Consider the following 13,041-nt stretch of genomic DNA (forward strand, 5'->3'; position numbering starts at 1 on the left):
TATTTTTGCATTTACTTTAGGAAATTGCATTTTCTAATTTCCTCTCCGTACGCTTCAAACTTTTTTTTGCAAGCTAATTCATTTATTCTTTATTCAAGACATGTTTCTCTGTATGCGTGTCTATTAAGATCTCATAAACGTCGGTAGTGTTTGAACTTTTTTATACGGGTGATTTGTAAACCCACTTTACAGATTTGATAAAATAAAAAAGTTTTTCCTTTTAAACCAAATTAATTTAAAACAAACAGGACACTAAAGCCATTTTTTGGGAAGGAGAGAAACGTCGAGTGGGAAAAATCTCATCTTGGCTTATAAAATATTAAAAATTTCCCTAGATTTGTAAAAACCAAGGGGGTTAACCAACCATGGCCACGAGACCTTGGACGTAAATTTCGATAAATATCTGTCATATTTTCAAACCTTTTATAGTTTTTTTTGGCATTTTCAAATGAAGAAAATATTTAATATTATATGAAATTGTTGTAGTGCCTGCACATACAGGAACCAGATATCTTGCCAGTCTTCTCTTATGTCCAGATACATCATTCATAGCCCTAAACACACATAAGCTCAATTCAAAGTTTAGAAATACAGTTTTCTTACATTACTGCCAAAAGAAATTTAAATTAATAATCGAAATAGTGCAATATCAAAATAAGATTGTTAATTTTGTATGTTTTGTAAAAACATACAGCAATCATTAAATGGTAAAAATCTATAATTTTTTTTTGCTGTTTTGTTTCTAAACGTAAAAAACTTTTCAAGTCATCTTTAGCCTTTGGACACAAAATTAATTCGTTTAGTGCGCATGACGTCATTTAATACAAATGACCCATGATAGGCCAGTATACATTTTTAATAACCAATGTGAAAATGTATTCTGGCCTGTCATTGGTCATTTGTATTGTACGAGGAAATTTTTTGGGCACTTTAAGTTGATTCCCAAACGTGTTGAAAATAAAATTATTACCTGTTATAATCCAGCGGATGATGTACAGCAATGTACCTCTCAATTGCAATAGCCATTGTCATGTAGATTGAACCTTAATAGAACAAGGTTGACAACATCCATAAAAGCAAAGCTCTGAAATGGAAGGACAAACGAACATTAACACTTGCAGAGTGTCAGAACTGAATGAGCAAAATATTAAGGCATAAATATAGACAAAATTGTAAGTAAATTTGTTGCAAAACTGCTTAAATACATGATAGCTTCGCTTTTAACAATAGCAAAAATTAATGTCTTTTTAAATCAACAAAATAAGAGTGAAAACATCCATAAATGGACAAAGTTACTTAAAAAGAAAGAAGAGGCGCGAGATGAAGATAGAAAATATTAAAAAAATGTATATAAATATAGACATGTCTTTTGCAGTATGACCGACATACTAAGAAACCTAATATAATGGATGCAACTTACTTACGTGAATCTTTTCTAATAAAACAGTCATCTATCTTAAATTCAACTTTGCAAATTAGACATTGTAAACGGACAGACTGACGGAAGGACGGACAGACAAAGTGAGTTTAAGTGTAGCTTCGCTAATTCATAATCTATTGTCCAAAAAGTCAGAATAGAAGAGAAAATTATTTTTTTTTTATATTGCAGAAAAAAAAATTATGCAAAAATCTTTCAAAAACAAATATCCACTAAAAATTTTTAAGACTCACTAAAAGCATCTCGTAATATCGTAAATTTCATCTTGATTTCTTTTATGGCCGTATAATTGACAATTTTATTCAAAATTTAATCTTATGAGAGGATAAAACTAATGAAAATGTCTTTTCTCAACTTTTTACTAAATCATTAAAAAACATGGATAGAGGGATATGTTAATGGAAGAATAATCTTCTTCTAAATTGAAACGGAAATGGTGACTGCTTTCTTAATTGAGGAGTCATAAGCTTTTCTATAACTTGGGTCAGTCAATTTTCCTATAGCAGCATAGCTCTAATAATTTTTTAATACTTTGCAGGACGAATCTCGTAACAACAAGGTACAATTAAGAAAGCACAGCATCAATATTATCATTATCAGGATGTCCATTTATAAGCTAGCTTGACACTTTACATGATATGGTAATTCCTTTATATCAATCATTCCTACGTTGATTGGGCACTATTTAGAATATAATCAATATTTTTTTAATCGTGTACTTATTTTCCTCTATTGAACTATTTCAGAATCCCTGAAATTCATAAAGTTTTTCCAAGAATCAGATTCATTTGAACTTTTTATCATGACAATTTAAACACCATTATACAAGACGCGAGGCTATGCTATTCTACAGTTTAGCCTGTAACTGTGAACACAGTAATAGTGTCTGACTGATTATGACGTAACAAAAAAAAGTAGCCAATGAGAGGCCACTATAAATTTTACCATTGGTCAATAACGGCCTCTCATTGGCTAATTTTTTTTGTTACGTCATAATCAGTCAGACACTATTACTGTGTTCTGTAATGTAAATTTTGTTGTAAATTGAATGCAATTTTAAAATTGATATGAATATTTTAAAGCTTTTGATCTAAATATTGAAAATATGATAGTTATTATGATTGATTTTCTAAACTTTTACCGCATATTAATATTCATTTTTCTTCTACTTATTTAATTTTAGGGGGGGGGGGTTAAGAAAGTCCAAGTTTTTATCCGTTTGGAGAGGGGGGGGGGGGAATAAAAAAATCCTGATTTATAGTAGTTGTAAAAGGGAATTACCCTAAGCCCCCCCCTCAAAAAAAAAGATCTTTTGGGGTTGCATATGGGTAAAATTTGTGTGGAGGGAGCAGGGGTTAAATCTATCTATGTAACAAACATTTGTAGCATGTAATGTTGGTTATGAACTTATATTATGCAAATACATAAAAGCAGCTCACTTTATTCATCTGCGTAGAATCTATTATAATGGTGTGACAAACGGACATACGGAAAAATGCATAGAAAAAGCCTAAATATAATATAGGTGTTAAAAATGAGGGAGTTAGGGGACATTAAACTGTAAATATTTAATTTATACTGGTACCAAAAGTCTAATTTTAATAGGTTAGTTGAAAACTAGTAGTGTCCAAACTTCTCAACCAATAATCAATTCTATTACAAGTTTAATTTTGGTTTCATCTTTCATAAGGAATATCCATCGTCTTATCCCTTAATATCCCTGACTGGTACCAAAATATCCCTGACTGGTACCAAAATATACCTGACTGGTACCAAAATATCCCTGACTGGTTCCAAAATATCCCTGACTGGTACCAAAATATCCATGACTGGTACCAAAATATACCTGACTGGTACCAAAATATCCCTGACTGGTTCCAAAATATCCCTGACTGGTACCAAAATATCCCTGACTGGTGCCAAAATATCCCTGACTGGTACCAAAATATCCCTGACTGGTACCAAAATATCCCTTACTGGTACCAAAATATCCCTGACCTGTAAAAGCAATGTTGGACAGAGGGTAGAGGAAGAATGGAAACAGAAAAGTGTGAACCACGGTGTGCAGCCCAATTTTACTGAAATTATAAAAACTTGGATCATGGAAAGAAAACGAAGTGGCTGGTGTCGCCGTATTTTCACAGTAGCTTTTGATAGGTTATTTTAGGTTAGGTAAATGTTTATAAATGCCCCGCAGGGTAAGAGCCCGCTGCAAGTTCTACAAATAGGAGAAAAGCTACTGTGAAAATACGACGAAACCCGCTACTTTGTTTTCTTTCTATGAACCAAAAAGTTACTTTAGTCAAACAATAATTTGTTATCCGTATAGTTCCGAAACCGATTAATATCCGCTGGATTAAAACAGATTCTCTCTCAGCCATACAGAAAAATCATGAATAGCAACGTTTTACAGACAATTTTCCCCGAATATTCAAATAAAAATCACAAGATTAATAACAGTTTTGTTAGCCTGGGTCGTCGGCCCCTCGGGGATAACAAAACTGGTTTTAATCTTACATATCTATTGCTGAAACCTGTCTATTGTAATGCGATGCAATAAATAACTATTAGGTGCTCAGAAATTAGTTTTTAACTTTAAAAATTTATTATGTCAGCAAAATAAGTCATAAAAAATCAAATATATAAAAAAAATAAATTTAAGAAATATTTTGTGAAAAAAGGGTGTGAGTAACATTCTTTACAGACATCAATTATTCAAAACATTTTATTTAAATGAAACTTTTTAGACAAAAGTTTCTGTTACATCCTTTTTTTTACAATCTAGACGAATATTTATAGAAAAATATAAAGTTAAAAGAATATTTCTTTTATATAAATAGCCCTTAACATGCCCTTATCCACAGGGGCGTCCAAGCATTTTTTTTTGGGGGGGGGGGTAAAATTTTATTAGAGGGGGGTAATTCGTAATTGTGGGGGGGTAAAATTTTTTTGGTAGAGATTTTTTATTTATTTTATTTACCCCCTTCAAAATTGTTAAGGGAGGGTAAATACCCCCTCCTAAATGGTTGGGGGTGCCTACTACGGCACCCCCAGGGTAGGGGTAAATTTTAAATGGGGGTACGTCTATGCTTATCCATTACTGAACTGTGGAACTATTAGTCCCGTAGTTTAGGAGATCTTTGCTCGCATACATACATAGTAAAGTATTAGATAGGAATAATCTACAGTTTGACTGAAGCAAAGCATTTGATATGATCAACAGTTAAAGACAGAATAGACTTTAGCATTCATATTGGAGATTTTTTAAAATTAAAGTTAAACTTTTAGTTGAAATGAGTTAAACACTATCTGGCCACTTGAAAGAGAAATCTTCACAAGAAATTTCAACTGGTAACATAACAGCCCTGTAACTCTTAAATCCAATGTACTTACTCAAACTTTGGGATAAACCAATATTTCTAATATAACCGAACAAACGGACATGCGGACAAAGTGAGCTATAGAGAAGCTTTGCTATTAATAATAAAAAAAACTACTTACTCTGCTGCTTCTATCCCCATTGTGATTAGGTAGAGCATGTCAAATACAGACAGAGACGACAATAACTAAAAATTACAACGTTAATAACAAGGACGTAAAAAAACTTTCTGTCTGTCTGTTTGTACCGGAGGATCTCGCTTAACAGTGAACCGATATGGATCTCCTTTACAATGAAGCTGTTCCTGATAGGTTTATAATTATTTGGGGGGGGGGGGGTGGGGGGGTAAACCACCTTCCCAAGATAAATTTAAAATGAATATTAAAGCCGCATAGCGGAGATATTTGGCAAACAGCTAATCTTAAAATAGATTGAAAAGAAAACATTTTACGTGCCCCTAGTGGCCTCTATGGGCGTAACCGATATAATATTAAATTTCAAAAAGAGGATATTTTACTTTTTTTCATAAAAAAGCGAAGAAATTCATGTAATCTAATAATGTCAACAGACCTTGAATTTATTTTAAACTCCGCACTGTACTATATGTTTAAAGCTTATAAAATCTTGCAGCTTTAAAATTGTCACTTTAAGTAATGCATATATCACTTTACTTTTTGTTGTTGCATATTCTGTAAATGACATTTACAGTTTTAGCGGTTTCCCTCTCATTCCATATGAACCACAATAAACAATTTAAAGAATTGTAGCTAGAGCTAGGTTAGGAAGAAACCTCGCATGGTTTTTCTGTTTTGAAATTTAATTAGGGGGGGGGGGGAGGGTTGTTTTGTGTTCATTTATGGGTTTGAGTGAAAACACCAAATCTTTAAAAGAATTTTTCCTCATTCATAAACAAGGAAAAAAAACATTTTTTAGGTCTGTGAAAAAACAGTAGGGTATTATACAGAATAATTAATTTTTTTAGCAAGTAAAGTCTTCTCATAAAAAGCATTCTTATTTTAAATGGTTTATTATTTATAAAGTAATATCTAATTCTACACTACTCATAATAAATAAGTATCAAAAGTATCATTGTTACATAAAACGCAAATATATATTATAAACAGATTGAATTACCGTATAAACCGTATTTAACATCTTATTGCTTAAAGTTTCTAGATGGTAGGTTTGGTGGATCCAAAAAAGGTTTTTCAAGAGTCCTACAGCAAAGGGGAAAATAGAGTACCTGATTAAAAAAATAGAGTACCTGATTAAAAAAATAGAGTACCTGATTAAAAAAATAGAGTACCTGATTAAAAAATAGAGTACCTGATTAAAAAATAGAGTACCTGATTAAAAAATAGAGTACCTGATTAAAAAATAGAGTACCTGATTAAAAAAATAGAGTACCTGATTAAAAAATAGAGTACCTGATTAAAAAATAGAGTACCTGATTAAAAAAGCTTATCAATTCTTTCTTTCTGAAGAGAAACACAGAAAACATGTTTCCAATTGTACCTGAAACAAAAAGAAATTATTTGCCACTTCAAAATATTTTATAAATTGTATATTGTAGACGTTCTTTTTTACCTTTAGAAAAAGAAAATTTGGATCAAGTTAAATAAAGGAAGCATTTAGAAGCAAATTAAAGTGTCTATAAAAAAGTGACGTCGCACAATGCAAATGACCAATGATAGGCTAATTCAAAGACTGAATTACCAATTGAAGGACAGTTTACAGTTCAATGGTAGGCCAGTGCAACATCATTTTTATAGGCACTATAAAAAGCTTCAAGTATATGGTATCTTTTAATGCTTCTTACTGCAAAATGTTTTGCCGATAAAACCTTCCCAGTACCTACATAAAACCTTCCCAGTACCTACATGAAACTTTCCTGAAAAGTAAAGGTCTTCTCGGTTTAAACAAAAAGGCAAACACAATTCATGTTATTTGTATATAACAATAAGGTTTTTTTAAAATCTGACGTACGAAAATTGACATGTTATTGAGTAACTTTGTTACAAAAATTGAAGAAATTGAAAAAAAAAGCTCCTACCAAAAATACAAATAACAAGTTGAATAATACAACAGATGAATTCTATCTCGTACAACATCGTCTCATCCTATATTCAAAATTTGGTTAGATTAAATAAAAACAAATATAAATGGGAGAAAAATTTAAAAACAACATCGTTAATAATTAATTTTGTGTCATAACTAGAACATATAAAATAAATATAATGTACAAAGATTTTTTTATAGAAAATGTGTACCCAGCTGAGCACTGATTACCCTCCCCATTTTTAATTAAATAATTGGAGAAAAGGGGCGAGTGTTTGTCTTTTTTCCTATTCCTAACCCTTAAGGGTGGCCCTAACCATGCGGGGTTAACAAATACCCAATAAGGGTCTACATAACCTGTCCTAAAGTTAAAAACAAATAAACGAAAAACTACCCACTAGGTTAAGGCAATCAATCACCCTTAGGCCCAGAAACACGTGGCGCGTGGCTGCCGAGCCCATCTTGTACTTTTTAAGTGACTTCCATTAAAAATAAAAAGTGAACACTTCTGATAAATACTACATAATTAATAATTTTTTTTTGCATAATGGTTGAAGCAAAAAAATCATATGTACACAAAATAACAGAAAATGAATGTATACTGTACCTTTTAGCATAATTTTGTCGGATTTTCTTATTTTATTTAAAATTTCCAAAAAAGGATTTTGTAAGTTGAGCAAATAAAGATATGTTTGCGTATTTAATAAAGCAAAAAAGCTTATATATTGGTTTCCAATGTTTAGTTTATTTCAGGGAGGGAGGAGACATTGGGCTGTTTAATACATAAGTCCCCAAAGTTTTATAATAACGTTTCCTTATTATTTGGCTCAAAAACTTTTAGGACTTTGAATTTAAATTAGTAGGTTGTTTAAGTTTGGTGTCCAAACGTTTCAACTACTAATTCAATCTACAGAAGGGATAATTTTGTGAATTACAATTTAGGATGAACATAAATTGATTTGCCATTGTCTATCCTTTTAAATTCCTGAATTGATTTACCTTTTGTTTTGTTTTAAAAATGTAGCAAAAAATTACAAATAAAAAAAACAGTCTATATCTCGCCTCATACCTGTTATTTTTTTATGGTTGTTGATTTTTGCCACGGCAAAATAGCCTGAAATCTGCCTGGGGCCTGGACGAATACTAAACTTGACATGCACCCAGAAAGACACCCAGTTCCTTTATGATATGGAATTAATTCTTACCCACAAACAAAAAATTAAATTCTATTTCAATGATTTAGGGCAATGACAACGTAATATAAATTAATCTTCCTTCCAAAATTGTAAAATTTTCAATTTTTAAATCCCCCCCCCCGCCCCCCCCCCCCAATAAAATAAAAAATCTTTGACTCCCTTGTTCCTTACCCTCTCACTCTTCACTCTTTTTTCTAATTTATTTAAGTTAATGTTCATACTTCCTTTCGCATTATATTTCTACTATAAATAACTCTAGAGACGTTAAGCTAGACCTTTACAGTAGGTTCCAAAGCACTAACATCCCAACTATTTCAGACAACCAACCTTTTAACTACTACCTTTGTCTGAGAGTCCTAACTGTGCATTGTTAGTAGTTGCGCCTGTTTTGGGCCAATGCATTCCCCGTATAATACTTGTCATGATAATCATTGCTATTTGTTTTTTGTTTGTTTTATTTTACGTAAAAACTGTTGAAGTTGCTCGAAAAGTAAAACTCAATACAAATTAATTTCCTCAGAAATAACTAGATTTATAAGTAGTAGCAAAGCTACTCAATTAGTATTTAAGTCTGTCCTTCTGTCTGTATGTCCGAGCGACTGTCTATCATTAATCATGCATATAATTAAATAAAAAGAAAAAAATATTCGGGATTCCCTAACTAGTATGGGTTCAAATCACAAGCAGTTTGGTTCATGTGTGTTAAACGGGATGTGACGGGCCAAATGTTGTTACTAAAAAAGTATCCTTGTTTAAAATAAAAATACTACTTTAAAAAACTTTTTGCATGAGTAATTTGTGTTGGGGAAAAAGAAATATTAATAAATTTTCTTCATTTTGTACACCTCTCATTCTTTGCCATTATTGAGAATGGTTTTGGCAATTTTTCTAATGCGCAAATGAAATCATTTTTTCGTCGTAAAGAAAGGTAGAACTGGGGAATGCAATATTAATATAGGAACGAAATAAAAACAATTATGTCTCTAGCTTTTTTACGGCTGGGTCCCTATCATCGATGGGCTTTACCTAAAACGAAGCCTCTTATTTTTTTGTCTAATATAGGGGTATTGGTGACACCGCATTATAGCCTAAAACCTGTCTAAACTTCTATGAATACTATGGGACAATTGGTTTAGGAATTAAGAAATCCTATACTTAATAGTATACTAGTAGATGCTACCCTGACATTTAGGGGGTCTATATTTAAAGGGCTAATAAAGGGGTAAAAAAATAGCCTAAAACCATCCAAAGGCTTAAATATAGAAAGAAAATAGCCTAAAACTAACCCGGCACATATGTGAAGCTTCGATATGAAAGAGAATTCAATCAGTTCAGAAGTTATTGAAATCTTAGGACAAATAATCCTTACTTACTTTATGTAATACGATGGTTGCTTCAGACAATGGCTTCTTTAAGCCGAGAGTCTTAATGCGGCTTCCGCAAAAATTGTCATACCCTATTTTCAACTATTCATTCATTAAAAAAATCTTTTTTAAACTCAACACATTATCAGATGTATATGTACATATAACATGGAGGAGATAGAAAGTTTTAAGTGAGTTTGTGTTTTCATATAATAAAGTTTTCATTAAAAGTTAGAGAAGATAAACAAATCTTGTTTATTTTGTTTTAAAAATATATTCTATTATATATAATATTAATAATCAGGAAGAGATGGTTTCAAGTGATATTATGTAAGAGTTAGATACAACTTTTTGTTAAGTTTAACATTTTCAACATACCACTTATCCCATTATATAAAGTGGTTAGATTTTGTTTGTCTGTAGCGAAGGATCTCGCTAACCGCTGAAAGGATATATGGGTCTCCTAAACAGTGAAGCTACTTATATATCTGGGGAAGGTTTTTAACTCTTTTTGGTGAGGGTACCCCCTCCCCCCCAAATAAAAAGAAATTGTACATAGAAAAAAATATCTGTCTCCAAAAATCTATTTTACTTATTATTTTTAAAATCAAAAATTGGCACCGGGGTCACGGACGTCCAAGCTTTTTATTTTTTTTGGGGCCCCCCAAACAATTTTGAAGGGGGGGGGGGAGGATAAAATGTCACGCATAGCGCAGCGAAATTTTTTTTAACCCCTCCCGAAATTTTTACCCTGGGGTAAAATTTGCTTTGGGGGTTGTAATTATCTCCATTAATTTTTTGTCTTCATCTAATCAATACGCTAATAATAAATGTTTTCATTCTTGTTTCTAGTACTTACTACCATCATATTTTTTTTATAATTAAAAAAGTTTTTTTTATTATGATTGTGTGTCAATTATTTTAGTATGAACCTAGTCCTAAATTATACTTTAGGGAGGGAATGGGCAATGGCAGCTTAATTAATCTACAACTCTTTATTTCCATCAATATACATTACCTAAGACAAAATTTTACAATATGAGAATTCGTTGGCTTAACCACCTTGGGGACTTAGGTTAAATTTTGATTGATTGGTTCATTAAGTTAGGTGACCAAACGTCTCAAACACTAATTGTAAACTACAGAAAGGTTAATTTTATGTATCATCATTAGGGATATTCATCAATTTATCGGCCATTGTCTTATCCATTTAAATCCCTGGGTTGGTTGCATGCTATTTACTCATCAGTTTATATGTCAATGATTATATTTCTTAACACTCATTTTAACATTCTAACTTTACCTATACTGGGAAATTATTAATGAAATGTTTTTTTTTTGTTACAGCACTCCTTCTGACTTAGGTTATATAGAAATTATTTAGTATTTTGTAGGATGTTCTAGGATCTTAAGGATAAGACAATGTACAGCAAATTCCTGTAAATAAATCTCTCATTATGAAAAACAAAATTATCCCCTCTTTAAAGTTTGAAAACTTCAATTTTGTAACACCCAATATAGATTTGATAAAAGTTTTTAAGCCAACGAATAAGAGAATATGTTTATCAAACTTTGGGTACAAGTTTTTTTTACATTCCAAGATTTTCAGGAAAATATTGAAGATTACTAATAATAAAAGAGTAGAAAAAAGTAAAGTAAAAAATGAAAGTTCAACCGTACACATTTTTACACGTCAAATTAATAATACAAGAACAAATATATCATTAAGCTTTCTTAAAAAGTCAAGCAAAATTTATTAATATAAAGTAGTAATGTTTTTGTCTGAAGCTTAAGATCTCAAAATCTATTGAACCAATTAGATTCTCTTTTTCAAGTAAGGTTCACATAGGACCTGGCATGGGTTTACGGCTATCTTATTTTTAGATTTAAACCTTTCGATGGTTTAAGGCTATTTTTATGCCTTTACCATCCTCTTCAATTATAGAGCCCCTAGATAATAGGGGCGTATTCACTAATTAAATTATAGACTTTCAGTAATATCTTTAAGAAATTGTTTAAATTTGCTCCTTTCTAGTGTAATGACGCCAAATGTGGGAGTGAAAACCTTAAAAACTTGGATAATTGTTATATCATCGTAATAGCCGATTCAGCAATAATGAAATTTTTCAAAACATTTATTATATTATATCTTATTATATTATGTATAAAATAATATATATGTTATGCTGGCTTTGTTTCATAATTTAAAATAATAAAAAGAACCGAAAAAAAACATTTATGTTTAATTTTATATTAATTTGTCATTATATATTTGTGACAGCTAAATAGCGGCTAAATGGCAGCTAAGTGGCGGCTTAATAGCGGCTAGTGATGTATAAAAATGATATATTTACCTCTTTAGTGAGCATAGGACAAATTTCTGGTAAATTTGCCGCTGTTGTATTATTTGTAGCAAACAACATTTCCTCCAACTCAAAATCTGTTTCCATTTTTTTTCTGCAATTAGAAAATTATTTTAAAGATAAAACCTTTGGGTGCTTTCCCTATAAGTTCCTATCAAGCACTGTAATCCGCCAACAACCTTATGTAACAAAAATGGAAAGGGATAAGCAATCTTTTTTTTCTTGTGACACACCCCTACAGGGCCTATACCAGTGGGGCTACCCAATACCTATATATCCTAACCTTTATTGCCTAAAGTAATAAAAAAAGTAAAAAAAAACCTTTATATTTTGATGGAGTCAGGGAAAAGGGAAACAACTCTAAGTGAATATTTCCCCACAACCCGATTCCCCTTTTTTCACCCTTTCTTACACACTTACCATCAGTAACACCCAAAAAAGTTCTACGCCACAAAATATTGAATTTTCTTCAATTTCAAATAGAATAAATTGGTTGAATAGCAGCCCCTGTAAATATGAAGCGAACAAAGGATGACAACATCCAATAAAGCAAAGCTCAACAAAATAAGTGCTTTAGGATTTATTCCTGTTTTTTTTGGCACCAAGGAGCTGTGGGCCCGTACTTACAAGAGAGTTGGGCGATTAAAATTACGTTACATGATTATTTTCAGTAAAAAGTATAGACTAATGTTATAGATAATGTGTTGGAACAAGCCACTTAAAAGCTATGATCAATTATAGGTATTCTATAATTGCAATTATACTTTCAATGATATCTACTGGGTATAATTTGTTTATTATTGGTTAAAAAAAAAATTAAGTACATGTTTAATTAAAAATATCCTAAAAGTTACGTTTTATCAGTCTTATAAAATTGATGAAACTTTTTTGATAACAAAAACATGTTTTAAAGTACAATTCAGAGAAATAGTTTAAAAGTATTTTAGAAGTAAGAAAAAACAAATTCCAAGTATTGTATAAGAGTGTTGAAAACCGTTTGACAATTTTTTTTATAATTTTAAAATAAATCATTATTTTTCGCTCGTTGCTGGTATTCTTATCGTCCAAATTGCGCTAGAAGTAAAAACGTTTATGGCAATGACACAAAAGTATACAAATCTTAATTGATGGAGAAAAAGAAAATACTTTGAGTAGTATAAAAATGGGTGGTTTAATTTAGTACAGGAGAAAAGTTTAAACAAAAAAGGGCTTTAAAGGTGATTACACCACTCCATTATTTAAA

The 13,041-nt window shown here is 31.2% G+C and overlaps 1 protein-coding gene across 1 annotated transcript; it reads right to left on the reverse strand.

Moving 5' to 3' along the window:
- Positions 1-355: 355 nt before the first annotated feature.
- Positions 356-11,888, reverse strand: LOC145330764 (FMRFamide receptor-like). Its single transcript, XM_080175428.1, has 8 exons — positions 11,790-11,888; positions 6,871-6,937; positions 6,265-6,332; positions 4,940-5,004; positions 3,437-3,516; positions 971-1,043; positions 490-554; positions 356-378 (listed from the first exon to the last, which is right to left on the reverse strand). Exons 1-8 carry the CDS (start codon positions 11,883-11,885, stop codon positions 356-358), a joined length of 537 nt encoding a protein of 178 aa, XP_080031554.1. The 5' UTR covers positions 11,886-11,888.
- Between the last annotated feature and the right edge of the window lie 1,153 nt (positions 11,889-13,041).

This window comes from Acartia tonsa, chromosome 10 (genome assembly GCF_053477335.1).
Source record: "Acartia tonsa isolate MP-2025a chromosome 10, ASM5347733v1, whole genome shotgun sequence".
Classification (NCBI taxonomy): domain Eukaryota; kingdom Metazoa; phylum Arthropoda; class Copepoda; order Calanoida; family Acartiidae; genus Acartia; species Acartia tonsa.